The following is a 13,431-nucleotide window of genomic DNA, read 5'->3' on the forward strand; positions in this document are numbered from 1 at the left end:
CAGATGTTTGCATATGACTTCTGAGGAGTTTCTGAACTCTCCTTTTCTTGACTGGCCCTCTCAGTTGTCCTGTGGAAGAAGCCTGTGAATCTTCAGCATGTTTTAGATCTGTCCTGGAAGAATAGAGCTATTTGTCTTTGCCACATTAGAAAATGGCTTGCATGCCTACATCCTGTGCAATTAGCTTATGAACGCTCTTTTGTTATTTTTGTCATGTATTTCTGTTTTCACTTCTGATGCCTTATGAATGTTGCTAGCAAAATCCCTTTTCCTTCCCCTGCTTTCTTCATCTCAGCTGTGCTGTGATCCTTAGAACAGCTGATGCTGAAGCACTGTTGAAAGAAGATGGCTCAGAATTGACAGAAATGACTACATTGCAGTTTAAAGGGTTAGAATTTTTTTGTCCAAAATGGTAATTACAGATTGCTGGACTATCATGTGCAAGCAAGTGAACTCTGGCAAGTCAGACGACTCTGGTGTATTTTGAGTTCAGTATTCACCAATTTTCTATAGGAATTTTATATATGACAAATTACCCCCTTCCGGTTTATTTTTCATTTTTTTTTTCTATTATTTTGTTTTAGGCAATTTGGGGCCATCGGGTCACGTCTGACTGGAGCTGGATGGGGCGGCTGCACTGTGTCAATGGTGCCTACTGACAAGCTGAATACTTTCCTAAAAAATGTTAAGAAAGCTTATTACCAAAATGATGGCCAAAGGTTAGCACTGGAGAATAATGGTCTCTTTGCTACCAAACCTGGAAGAGGAGCTTTGGTTTTTGTTGAGGCCTAAAGAACATAAAAATTGTAAAGAAACTATGTAGAGCATTTATAACTGGCAGGACTTCCCACGCCACAATAAATGAAAGCCTTTTCTGGGTTTTATTATGAGTAGTTGCTATTATCAGAATATATTTCTGAAGAAGGAATTAATCAGGAACGCTGATTACAAAATCTATTTTTCCCAATATTAAAATATTTTCAGTGTAAATGCTCATTTACCAAAATCTATTGATACACTGTAATTGAAAAAGTGATGATTGTTTATTACAACAGATCTTTTCTTTTTCTACCATAAAAGTAAGACCAAGTAGAGCACTGAACTATTCTCCTGAAGGGCAGGAACCTTGCCATGTGTGCGGGGCTGCTCAGTGCTTACATCAGTGGCCAGATGTTGTTTCTGGAATCCTATGAAAACAGAAGATCAACCTGATGAATGAAGAAAAACAAAAACGGATGGGCCTTGCTGCACATGCCATGTTTTATGCTAGTCTCAGATACAATTATTACTGTTGCAATTAATGACAATATTGGAAGGGAACTTGCGGCCAAATAAAACATTGGGAACACGTTATGCTAAGAAGGAAATCTTAACTTCTAGCCATAGTTCTTCTGTATCTTGGTGTAAGGGTGACTTATGAATGTTTCAGTGAGAATGCTATCTGTGACCTGTACAAGAAGACAGCATACTCGCCTTACCAAATCAACAAACAAAGAACAAAGTAAAGTTTGGCTTTGAGTTGTCCAAGTACCATATACTCATTGTTCAGTCCTAGCTGCGTGTTTACAAGGTAGATGAATTTGCATTTTCAGGCAAAACTAATATGGAGGATTAAATACAGCCACAAATTGCACTTCCCTTCAATTCATGCAGTGCCTGAAGAAGCTCCTGACAGGCTCCAGGTTGTAACCACAAAGCACTGGAAGTGTAATACAGTTCAGCGCCCTTCTCAGTAGGAGAAATGATAATGGTCACACAAAGAGGTGATGTACATTAAGATCTACCTCTGCTTCCAAACAGAAGATCAGCTTCCTGTGCCGTTTCACAGCACACTAACTGGCACTTCTCTGCTATCTACAGTGAAAATGCAGAAGTTTTGCTCACAAATGTCGTAACCCTTTCAGCCATAAAAGTCATAACATGTGCATATTTTTATGATGCTAAGCACATGTGAATGTCCAGAAGTCTGCATCATATTAGAGATCTCTCAGAAGAGATCATCTGTACATTACCTACACTAAGTCAGGCCAAAAATGAATTCTTAGAGGCTACTAATTCTGTGAGAGGACTCTGCCAAATTTGAGCACAGCAGATGAACAAGAGCCAATGCAGACAGCCAGATCTTTTCAGGAATCTCAGAGGGAACATGTAATGGCAATAGTATCACTAAAGAAGATTTTTGTGTTCTGACAACCAGGAAGAGTGGAACAGAGAATGCTGTAGATCAAGCAAATCAAGCACTTGAGAGAAAAGGACAGGGTCTGGGCACAAAGGGGAGAAATGAAGAGATGGGATGTAGAGGGATGACAGTTAAAAGGATGGAGTTGAGAAGAGGAAGGCAAGGGATAAGGGAAACAGTAAAGAACAGGAGCTAGAATTACAGAAAGGTTTACTCTTTAAACATTGCTAGTACTATCAATGGAAATGTAATATCTTGTAGTCCATTTTAATGTACAGCAGATGTGCTGCGCTTGCAACCAAAGCAGTAAACATAAGACTCCAAAAATGAAATAACTATTGGTAAACATCTTCAAGAAATTCCAAGTTAACAGAGATTTCGAAGAAAAATAAAGCCATGGCTTTACGACCACCTGTCTTAATAAATACCATCCTTCGTTTGAGTGAATTCCTCCTTATTATGCTCTCATGGAAACGGCGCACAACACAGTGCATACCAGTTCATTCAGTAATACATTTGAATTGAGCTTCAGCTTATTAACAGAAGCTCTAACCACTGTATGAGAAGAACAGAGATATTTTAGATTCTTTTCTATTTCTTGAGAATGTCACACACTGTCATGGTAGCTTCCCAAAAACATGTGGGCAAGTTTATGGGCTGCAGTGCATTTCTGTGAATTGTATAAATGATATTCTCATTTAAACAAAGAAGAGGAAAGCAGAAAACTGGCACAATGTAAAAGAGTAAAAAATGAACCTTCTAAACTTCTGATTCATTTCTTTCCTTTCTCTTTTAATTGCTTCAATGTTTTTACCATAATTTTGCTGTAATCTGCAATTAATAAAAACAATTTTTAAACAAAAAATTGAATGAATCCATGTCTGTTTTATTATTATTTGCTTTTTAAATCTTTGAATACTTTTTTTTTTTAATATAATTGTTTTACAAGAAAAAAAGAGCATAAGAATGAAACATCAACGATGTGTAAAGTAAGCAGCAAGAACTTCAGTAGCTTTTCTCAGAGCAAAGCAAAAAGATTTCAGATGAGAATTTTTGCACTTAAAGCAGCAACATCTGAGCATGTTAAGGCTTTCCAGATCTGTATTTTAAATCACTTTTTCTACCTATAACTCTTTTGCAGTTAAAAATAAAATTATATAAAATAATACCACTTAAAAATAAAATAACACTTGGAAAACAAATGAAATCCAGTGTCAGAGAATGGATGTAGAGGTGACTCATACTACTAGCACAAGCCATGATTATCACTGGAGTGTCATTTCTTTTATTGTAACGTCTGACTGTAATTCATTCAATCATGAGTTTAATCTTACTGTGCAGTAAATGGGCCCTAAGCCTTTCCAGAAAGAATTTGGAATAGAGACACTGTCAAACATCCAACTGCAGCAACACTGCCTGGTGCCATATTAATACTCTGTATTATCTTAATCCCATTGACGTGTACTTCTTCATCTCAATATTTGCTGACTCCATTATCTTGTACGTAGGGATATACTCAGGATCTCAAATAGAAGAGTAACTTTACCGTTCACTTCATGGGAGTGGATCACGACTGTCTATTTGACATTAGCTCCCTGGGACTTGCTCTATACACAAATGCATAAAACTACTGGCTTAAAACGTAATATAAAGCAATTACTTGCATAACACCTTCAGGAACATTAGTTTCTAAATGAACATGATCTGAATGTCAGCTTCTATGTTAGTAACTGCTGTGCACTTAGTATAATCCTGAAATTCCTGAGTCCATGTGCCCCTTTCATAACATCTTGATAGGTCAGAGCAACTGCTGTGCTACAATTTCTGTCAGAAGAAAGGTTTGTGTTTTCAGCTAACTTAGAAGTTGTTTGTGTGCTCAGGCCCAACCAGACACAGCCATACACAAGCTGAACAATATTCACAAGATCTTGTTCTAGAAAGAGATACCATGCAAAACATTCCTGTTGTGGATAGGACTGAAGTAGTGCTTCCTGATTCTTGGGACTATTGTGCTTCAGCAAGAGAAAAGAGCTCTATGAAAGGACTTAACGCTGCAGCAACAGCATGAAATCCAGACTAGGACAGCTTAACGTCACTAAACTTGTGAGTCTTATGGCATATTATACTAGATTTTAAATGCTAATTTTGAGAGGGAAGCCTTGCTGTGGACAAGTTACTTGTTCACACGGTGGCTGCAGTGCAGAAAACAGGACGAGGGGATATGAAACTGGCTGAGAAGTGCTCCCTCTGAAGCACTGCCAAGCAGTACTGCTGTCACGCACGCACTACTGCAGCTCTTGCAGCCTCGCCGGGCTTTTTGCTGCATGATTGGAGATTCCGTATCACATAAAAGGAAGGCAAAAGTTGAATGGCATTCTTGATCATCTGTCTTATAATTTGCCCTTTGGTTTGGAACTTGTATCAAAAGTAGTTAACAGGATTCTGCAAGACACCACATCACAGCCTGTGATAACAACACTACATTTACAAGAAAGGAAAGGAATCTTCCACCGCCCTATCAGCAGTACCTCACACCTCTGCAAACTGTCTCACCACAACTGCACTGCTCATTCTAAGATGGGAGGACCATGCTGTAAATGGTACCCTGGGAATTGGTGCTCTCGGGGCAGATTTTTTTCCCCTCAGGTCGTCCCCTCCTACCAGGAAGGCCTCTAAAGGAAAGTTTCCTGGAACCGCTTTGGTCTCTGCAGCACTGAGTTCAGCAAAACCTGGCTTCGACCCCAGCCCATCCGCCCTAGCAACCAGTTCATTCTGTAGGGTAACACAGAGCATGAGCTTACATGTAAGACTGCCTTACCCAGAATCTTACGTGCTGTTAAGGAGCGCATTCCAAATGTATCATATGTGAAAGACTTACTAGTGGAAAAACTGCAAAAGAGTGCGAAAAAAAAAACAACAAAAAGAGTACGTGAGAAGACACTAAGAAGCTTTCAGAATTAACAAACAAATAAAATGTTTGAAATCCACTTCCAGTGGCAGTGGTTCCTGCAGAAGCAACAAACTAGATGAGGATTTATACTAAAGCATTTGGTATATTTATTGGATTTTAACTCCAATGCATTTAGAGAATTGCTATTGTCTCCTAAGCTCTACTCCGTTGGACAAAATCACACATTAATATTAAAAGAAGAAAGAAATTCTCTCCCCACAAAAGCATGCCTTTCTGCACTTGGCACACTAGGCTGAAATAACTCAATAAAGATTAGATGTACTTCAAACTGAAGCACACTAGTGCCCAAGCAGCTGTCTTCTTTCCAGTCAAGCTGCGTGTGATTTGGGATGGGAGTAACAATATGCTCTATTAGCCATCGACCAAGCCAAACGTGGCTGTTGTTTTAAACCCAAATTCATTTTTCAAGTAACACTGAAGCAGGTTTGTGTGAAATTCTTATTGCAGTACCCAATAATCATGGAAGGCCTTCTTTTTGCCAGATTTCATATAACGGAGGATTTTTTTAATGTTTGGGTTTGCTTTTTTTTTTTTTTTTAGTTTTCCAGCTTCTTACGTGTCCCTTACATGTCATACATATATCTAAGATTGGCTGAGCTGCTCTGAATTCAAAGGGGATTTTGTGTGTGTCTTTCCACTGATTAAACAGCACTAGCAATAGACTTAAATCATTAAATGCTGAAGAGTTTTCCATTGTTTTTCTCCCAGTGAACATCCATCCTTTGTCGTAACCATTCCCTTCTTGTCCAGGCATGCATCTTAATTCTTTGCTATACAAAAGTCTTACAAGACCCTATCCCTGAGGAAGGATTCAGAGAGCCACATTTAAGCAGCAACACCAGCTACAGAAATTATATATATTTTTTTGAAGGTCTAAACCTCATTTTATGATATTAAAAACATTCAACTCTAATTTTCATAGCTGACTTACAAGGTCAAACAAGAAACAGAAGCTTAAGTCAGACCCCAAAGAGTGTAGAAAGGCTTTTTCAGAACTTCTGCCTGAAAAAGTTAATGCTCCACAGTTGAATCTTGAACTTAATCAGAGCCAAATACTTTGAATGGAAATATCGGGGGACAAAGAGTTAACGGTCAATGGAGATATATCTACTGAGCTGCTTTAAGTCTGTTATAGGCAGGCCTGGACCCAGTTACATTCCTGTGTAATTCTGTGTAGAGCACATCCAAGTGTAGCAGCAGCAGAACAGATGATGTGCTTTCACAAGACCTTCCTATTTTTTTTTTTTCCATTTCGGAAGGCTTTTTGAGAGAACGAGAAGAAGCCTGGGCCTTTTGTTTTCTGAAGATCTATAATCTGATGATGGCCAATGGGGAGAGAGTGGGGCACTGTCAGAACTGATTTTCAATACTTCCTCTAGAAGGAATATGATGGCCAGTGTAAGCGGCTTCAGAAGTCAGACTTACAGGCCCTCTCACTATTGTTGCTGAAAAATTTCACAATTTATTGTCTTGCCTGAAAATTCATAAAACGTTCAACTTCCTTCACTATGAGATTTCAGGGTGCTGCCCTCCGAAGCCTCTTTCTGGTAAGCCCTTGTTAGGGGCAAGATCAAATGGCTGAGCTCAGCCTCAAAGGCTGAGAAAGCAGGACGAGGACCATCAGCCAGCAGCTGCACGTGGCTGGACAGGCAAGGCTGGGACTTCCTGAGGACTATTGGAAAAGCAGTTCTGAAGCTGCTTCTCTGACCCACAAGCTGTCTGAATACTCTATCCGAAATTCTTTTCCACCACAGAACTGTCAATACTATGAAAATAATTCATTGCATAGTTAGTCATAATAAATTAAGATTTCATTTCTGAAGATAAATTCTATAACCTGTGTCTGCTGGGTAAACACAATTTCACAGACAGATAAGCAATGATTTGTGAGATTTATTAGTGTTACACAAAACTAGTGCACAAGAGGCCTTGCACAACCAGCTCTTGGCAGCCTTCTTTCTCGGTGTGCTGAATGAGTACATCTAACAAGAAAAATCTCTTCAGATCCTCTGAACAGGGCAAAAATCACTCTGTGAGGCCAATGCCAAGAGATGCACATGGACATAACTGCAGCGCACTTGAGTCGGCGGACATGAGATGGCTGCACACATCCTGTGCTTCTGTTCCGTCACTAACAGAAAGGCAGCGATTTTGTAAGCTTTTTCATGTAAGCCTAAGGGGCTTCGTTAACAGAATCTGAATCTCAACTATCTGCTTTAGCTCCCCTAATGAGATCTTTTTTTTCCCCCTATGTAGGTGGTCTTTCATTTCTTAAATGCAATTAGCATACAGTTGTTGCCTGATGTTTTTATTTATTTTTGAAAGTGCCGACTACTGGACTTAGTTTCATAGTTATAATGTTTCCAGAACTGACTTTTGTGCTCCACAGCCTATTTTCAGGAAACATGTTGTAAGAGGAATGATATTTGGAACTCTACTTTTATGGTTGCAAACACTTCTCTGGTTTGTTTTTTTTTCCTTTTTCTTTCTTTCTTTATTTATTTATTTTAACTCCCTTTGTTTGTTCATTAGGGGCCCACTTTTAGTTCCTAGATGTGCTTTTTGGAGGTAAGTTCCTTTCCTTTGAAATCCATACCACTAAAACAAAATGTTAATAATACGTCTTTATACAAAATACTGGTCTTCTTTTCTGTGATTCTGTGCAGTGTTCTGAGTGGTGCACTGAAATTTGAGTATTTGCCGTATTTAGGTTTTCTCTAGACACTTGATGGCATGTTCATTAGCTGCCTTCAGTTCAATACGGAGAGGCACTGAAGAACCTTCTGTTCAGCTGTAAAAACGAATACAAGGCTTCAGACTTTTAATCAAATTGAAAAATGTCAATCTCCTGTGTTTTTTGGTGTTTGGTTGTGTTTGGTGACACAGATGAGTGCTGTGTCATGCTTTCAACTTTTAAGTTCTATTACAGTCCTGCTTTCTGTGATTCATGAATTTATAACTCATACTCTCAAAAAAGAAAATGGAACGTTTTTGAAAATCAACATCAAGCATATTGCAAATTGCAATAAACATGTCAGCAAATGTGGGTATATTAACAGTTTATGGTGGCTAGTTTGCTAATTAATTCTTTTTACATAAATGGACAAATTATAACTGCCCATTGTGGTCACATTAAAGGGAGAATGGTGTGGAAATTTCTATTCTCAATCCACCCATAAAGAAGTGGACATAACTTATTTTTAGACATAATTTTGCTGTGAACAGTCACCTAAAATCTGCTGAGAAAAACAATCTGTTTCACAAGACATCTAAACTTCTCTTTTTATCCCATTAGTCAGCCTAATAACAAGTTTTACAATTTTTCCTTGTAAAGTTTGTAAAAAGAATTTGACAAATATAAAAATAACACACTGAGAACTTGAACTTTTCCAGTCTCCCATACGATGATTTGCTAAAGGCCATGAAGTTAAACTACTGTAATAGAGAAGCTGACACCTAAATTCATGGAAGTCCTAGGAATCGTCCTCTTGTAACGGAGGTTTGACAGCGTTCTTTAAGCTGCGATTTCCCTGCGCTGAACACTTGGTACCAAAAAGCAGTGGCAAACTGCACGCACACATGTTGTGCACAAACAGCTCTGTACGTAGAGAATAACAATCCTGAGAATTCTCAACAGAAAATATCTGGTGGGAACTGCAGTACATTTTAACTGTGTGCACAACTTCATATACATTGGGAAAAATACAGAATCAATTAGGAAATCTCTGATTTTGAAAGGCTCTGAATGTCTGTACTACACGATAGATAAATCCTCTCTGCATTCAGAAAGATAAATATGTTCAAATTCTGAACAGGCTTTAAACTTCCAAGATGTATACATGTTTAGATCCAAAGCAGGCAGTTCAGTGTGGTAACAGAACCAAGTCAATCCATAAACCTAGAACCCAGCTATCATAGGAGCTCCATTACATTCTGTGCAGTTTGACTTCTCATTCAGCCTCATTCTCCCCAAAAAACAAGAAACATAAAACAACTAAGCTGAACTGCAGTCTTACTGAAGACACTTTAATACTTATTTTAGGTTAAAGGAATAATAAGATGAAGATCAAATCTTTTTGTTGTATTTCTAAGGTTCTCTCTTTCAGGCAAAACACTTGCTGAGACCGTCTGCATTACTGTGGTCTGCCTCAGTCTAGAAAAGAGAAAACCATCTCAGCTGTTGTGAGCATACCAGAAAAAGAAACGAAATAAAAGGGTGAGATTTTAGAAATGCATTCTTCTCCTTCTTGCCCCAGCTGGTTTAAGCCAATTTGGCAAAAAGTTTTGAAGAAAGGTCTTAAAATGCTACATTTTGGGAGTCAAAAAGGATTTGGTTGTTTGTAAGCTTTAGCACGATCAGTTCTGCCACTCACGGAATGTGAACCAGCATTATCTATTCTATGCTTTTTCAGACAGTAGGAGACCAAAGGACAAAGTCTGAAGAGAACATGCTTGCATTCTGAACCAATACAGGAAGACTAAAAATGAGAGAAAAATCTGTAAAGCTTATTATCAAACTATCTGCAAACAATAGCAGAAGAAAAGAGAAACTTCTACATATATACTAACAAATATTTCTGCTGAAAATGTGCTGTTGAAAGAAAGTCTAGTTTAAAGGAGTGCATCATTATACTGGTGCTACCCATCAAAACAGGGACCAGAAACTCTGACAGAAACTGGTGATGTTCTTATCTCAGAGATTTTCTCTCTTAATTTTAAGTAGGAAAACTGCAGACTACAACGGGCATGAGACCGAGTCTTCTGCATGGAACAGACACACCTGCAAGTCATCTTGCATTATTTGAAATCAATGAAGCATTTTACACAAACCAATTTTAAAAAATAAAATACAAATCAAGGTGTATGATAGTTGTATTGAGAATACACCCAGTAAATCTCATTTCACCACATTAGAGATGTCCCCATAACCTGACTTATTAACTCTCCTTTCATGAACACTTGAAAGCCTTAAAATGCAATAGAAAGAAGAGCTGAATTAAAGAATATAAGATACAACCTAGTATAAATACATTTAATAACAGGGAAATCCAACATAAATGCAGCAGGGTTCAAAGCCACCAACAGTATCATCTATACAACTTACAGATTACATTTCTCTGACTTTGTCTTTTTAAAAACAAACCACGGCTAAAATTACTGCAACTAAGATCAGCAGAGAAAAATCCTCTCGTATTTCAGCTCATTTTCTCCAAATATACGTTTTCTCTCTATGATCATCTATGTTCTGATGTTATCACTACGCAGATCGCTGCTGTGTAGACCATTTAATAACGTAGCACATAAACATAACAGAAACATGGCTCTTGTTAGTGAGCTACCCTCAGTGTGCTCTTTTTAACGTCAGAAGTAAATAAAGCAAACCTCTGTTACAGTTTCAGATTCCTTTTGCATATCATTTATATGTTCACAGTCCTCACTTATTTCTTCATTTACCATATATTTCCTGTCTTCACGTAGATCTTTGCAAATTATGTCCTCTGCTAACAAAAATAGAAAGAACATACTGTTCCATTAACTGGCCATACGTAGGTACTGCCGTCCTCCTATTCTTCTGACATCCTTTTTCAACATGCAGCATTTTTTGCTACTACAGTATACACATCACACTCTCTGTGAAGTGTTTAGCAAACCCATTATCCCTTTAAGACACCAAAATGTATCTCCCATACTTTTTTCCCCATCAAAAATTCTATGCCAAAGAAATTTCACTGCTGACAATGAATCAGTTAATGCAAAATGGTGCTAAGTTATCACATTACTGGAAACTACTGATCTGTCAATTCACTGGAAACAAGACAACATCTTACTAATGTCAGCAATAAAACATGGATCCCTAGCTCCACCTCATCTGTTTTAGAGAAGAATTATTAATAATCCTAGACTGCTACACTAAGGTGGCACAAGGTGGAGAGGAAATATCCGGTCTCACCAGGCTCATGCCCTGCTCAGGTGCAAAAAGAGGCTGTAAAACATGGGTGTGTGAGTATTCAGCTTTGGGCAGCTTGAACAGGAAGCTGTTAATGGGATTTTGACTGCGCACCCTGCAGAAACATTACACTTCGTGTAATGCGCACATATGCACACATGTTTTCCAAGTGCAAACCTTATGTATTGCAAAGCTCCCTGTATCATTTTCTGTGGCAGAAATAAATAAGATGACTATTGGACAAACAGAGTACGTAAGAATGACATGCTGAATTTTTTTTAGATGGTTCAGTGCCCTCATATCCATTTAGGAAAGCTGCTAAGGAAGCCATACGCTTCTTAAAGGACTCTAAAGCAACTCACAGTTTTACAGCAAATAGTCAGGCATCCCTGAAGACAAAGCCAGATCTTAGCTGTGCAAGTACGTCTTAGCCACAGGTTATAAAGCAGACACAGATGTACAAAACTATCAAGACAGGAAAACAAAAGTTTGGAAGAACAGTGAGAAAAGCTTTACATTTTTGCATAACAGGAAATCCACTGAACAAAATAAGAATTACAAATAACCACTAACATGCCTCATTTGCCTTAAAGAAATACAAAAGCTCCTAAAATGAGAAATAAAATCAACAAATGAAAAGAACCACAAAATGAAGAATTTTCTTTAAGAATGAAAACAAAACAAAACCCACGAATTTCTCTTTGAACACAGCTACTCAGTACACAGAAAAGATGATGGAAAGCAGGACAAAGAACTGCCAAGCAAGAAGTGAAATGAAATTATCTCCTCCAGTTCTGATGTTAGCAGACAAATGCCATTCAAAAATGCTTTCCTGCAATGACAATTATGTCAAAGGCCTTCAGAACAACTCATCTACTCACAAGCAAATGTGCAAGAATGAGGTTCCAAAATCCTGAAAACTAGCAGAAGGGGAGGATGATGTACCAAGCATATCCAGATCAGCTAATATGAATTCTGAGAAAGACAACACAATACTAATAGGAAGAAAGGTTACTTAACACTGAGATATGAGGTTTATGGGTATCTGCTCAAACATCCATGTCAGGATCTTGTGTATCAGGAGTTTACTTTCTACCCCAGTAGTACACACAGATTACATAGAGTCATCCACCTTTTAAATGCTACTGCACATAGCAGGGCTTGCAAGAGAGTCTTGTAGAAAATGAGAAAAAGGACTGCGGGTAGTGAATGTGACATTTGGGCAACACATCTTAAATCTGCAGTTATTGGAAAGTATTATTTATTTTAACTTACCCTTTTCTACGTTGTCACTGGAGATGCACTACTCCACTGCAGAAGCTCAATAATAATTTCAAAGGATGTCTGAGTTGTTGTAGCAAAGTGAGGATTCCAGGACTGTGAATAAGGCACTGTACCCAAGTGCAGAGCTTCAAGGAAGTGTGAGTGGAGCTCTAGCTAGGTCTAATCATCAATGAAGAAAATTATTTTGATTGTCTCAGCAACTCTTTCTATGGCCCATCAGTTAAGTCCACATTCCTTCTGCAGATATGTACTCTTAATGTCTCAGATTTAAAAATCAAATGAGAACATCGTTGAAAAGGCTTGGTTTTACAGACAGCTTACAACTTTCTGAAACCAATAAGTACAGCAACATTTTAGCCCTCAGATATGAATTTAGGAAAGAAAATGAGGAAGTTAGTCTCCAGACTCAAAGTGAGTATAATCTGAACCCTGTTCACAAAAAGGTGGCAGACGTGTGCTATCTGGAAATGACATCTGTGTGCCATAAGAAAACCTCCCACCGCTTGCAGAAGTGATGAGCACAGCCAAAAATACTCTAATGGAGCCATGCAGCAACAAGCGGATGGACATGGGCCTGAAAGGCTGAGCCCAAGAATTCACCTGACACTGAAATCAGATTTTACTGGTGTGCAGTGTCTGTGAGGAACAAATACCCTCACACTGGGAGTAGGGAAGCTCTGAGGGTGTACCAAGGCCAGAAGTTACACTGATTAAAATCAGGAGGGATTTCAAATCCTCGTTGTCTCCTGCCATAAAGAATAGCCACCGTAAAGTACAATGCCAAAAGATCGGACAAGAGGAAAAACAAGAGAAAAATGATGCCAAGCACCACAAAGACTCTCGTCCTCCTACCTTGAACCCCAAAGGATCCCACTGTGCTGGTGCAAGTGAGACAGAGACAGACAGTGCACATGCCAGCTCACTTGCCCAGCAAGAGGATGGAACACAGCCATGGAACAGCCACATCTCAGAATGTGGCCGAGCCCTGCAGCCTGAGATGGCAGCTGTGAGGTTTTTGTTGACAAGATTTCAGTACATGCTGAATGAATG

General features: G+C 38.6%; 2 protein-coding genes across 3 annotated transcripts in view; one reads left to right on the forward strand and one right to left on the reverse strand.

Moving 5' to 3' along the window:
* The window catches only part of GALK2 (galactokinase 2), a 50,103-nt gene extending 47,059 nt beyond the window's left edge, over positions 1-3,044 (forward strand). For both annotated transcript variants that reach the window (XM_085234004.1, XM_010717426.4), the window contains exon 10: positions 585-3,044. In XM_085234004.1, the coding sequence (XP_085090130.1) occupies positions 585-792 (208 nt within the window). In that variant the 3' untranslated portion in view covers positions 793-3,044. The remainder of the gene's footprint in view (positions 1-584) is intronic.
* Positions 2,316-13,431, reverse strand: part of FAM227B (family with sequence similarity 227 member B) — an 81,703-nt gene continuing 70,587 nt past the window's right edge. The window contains 2 exon segments of the mRNA XM_085234194.1: positions 2,316-9,628; positions 10,533-10,651. Coding sequence (XP_085090320.1) covers positions 9,470-9,628; positions 10,533-10,651 — 278 coding nt within the window. The 3' untranslated portion in view covers positions 2,316-9,469.

Source organism: Meleagris gallopavo, chromosome 12 (genome assembly GCF_905368555.1).
Source record: "Meleagris gallopavo chromosome 12, MGAL_WU_HG_1.1, whole genome shotgun sequence".
In the NCBI taxonomy this organism is placed as follows: domain Eukaryota; kingdom Metazoa; phylum Chordata; class Aves; order Galliformes; family Phasianidae; genus Meleagris; species Meleagris gallopavo.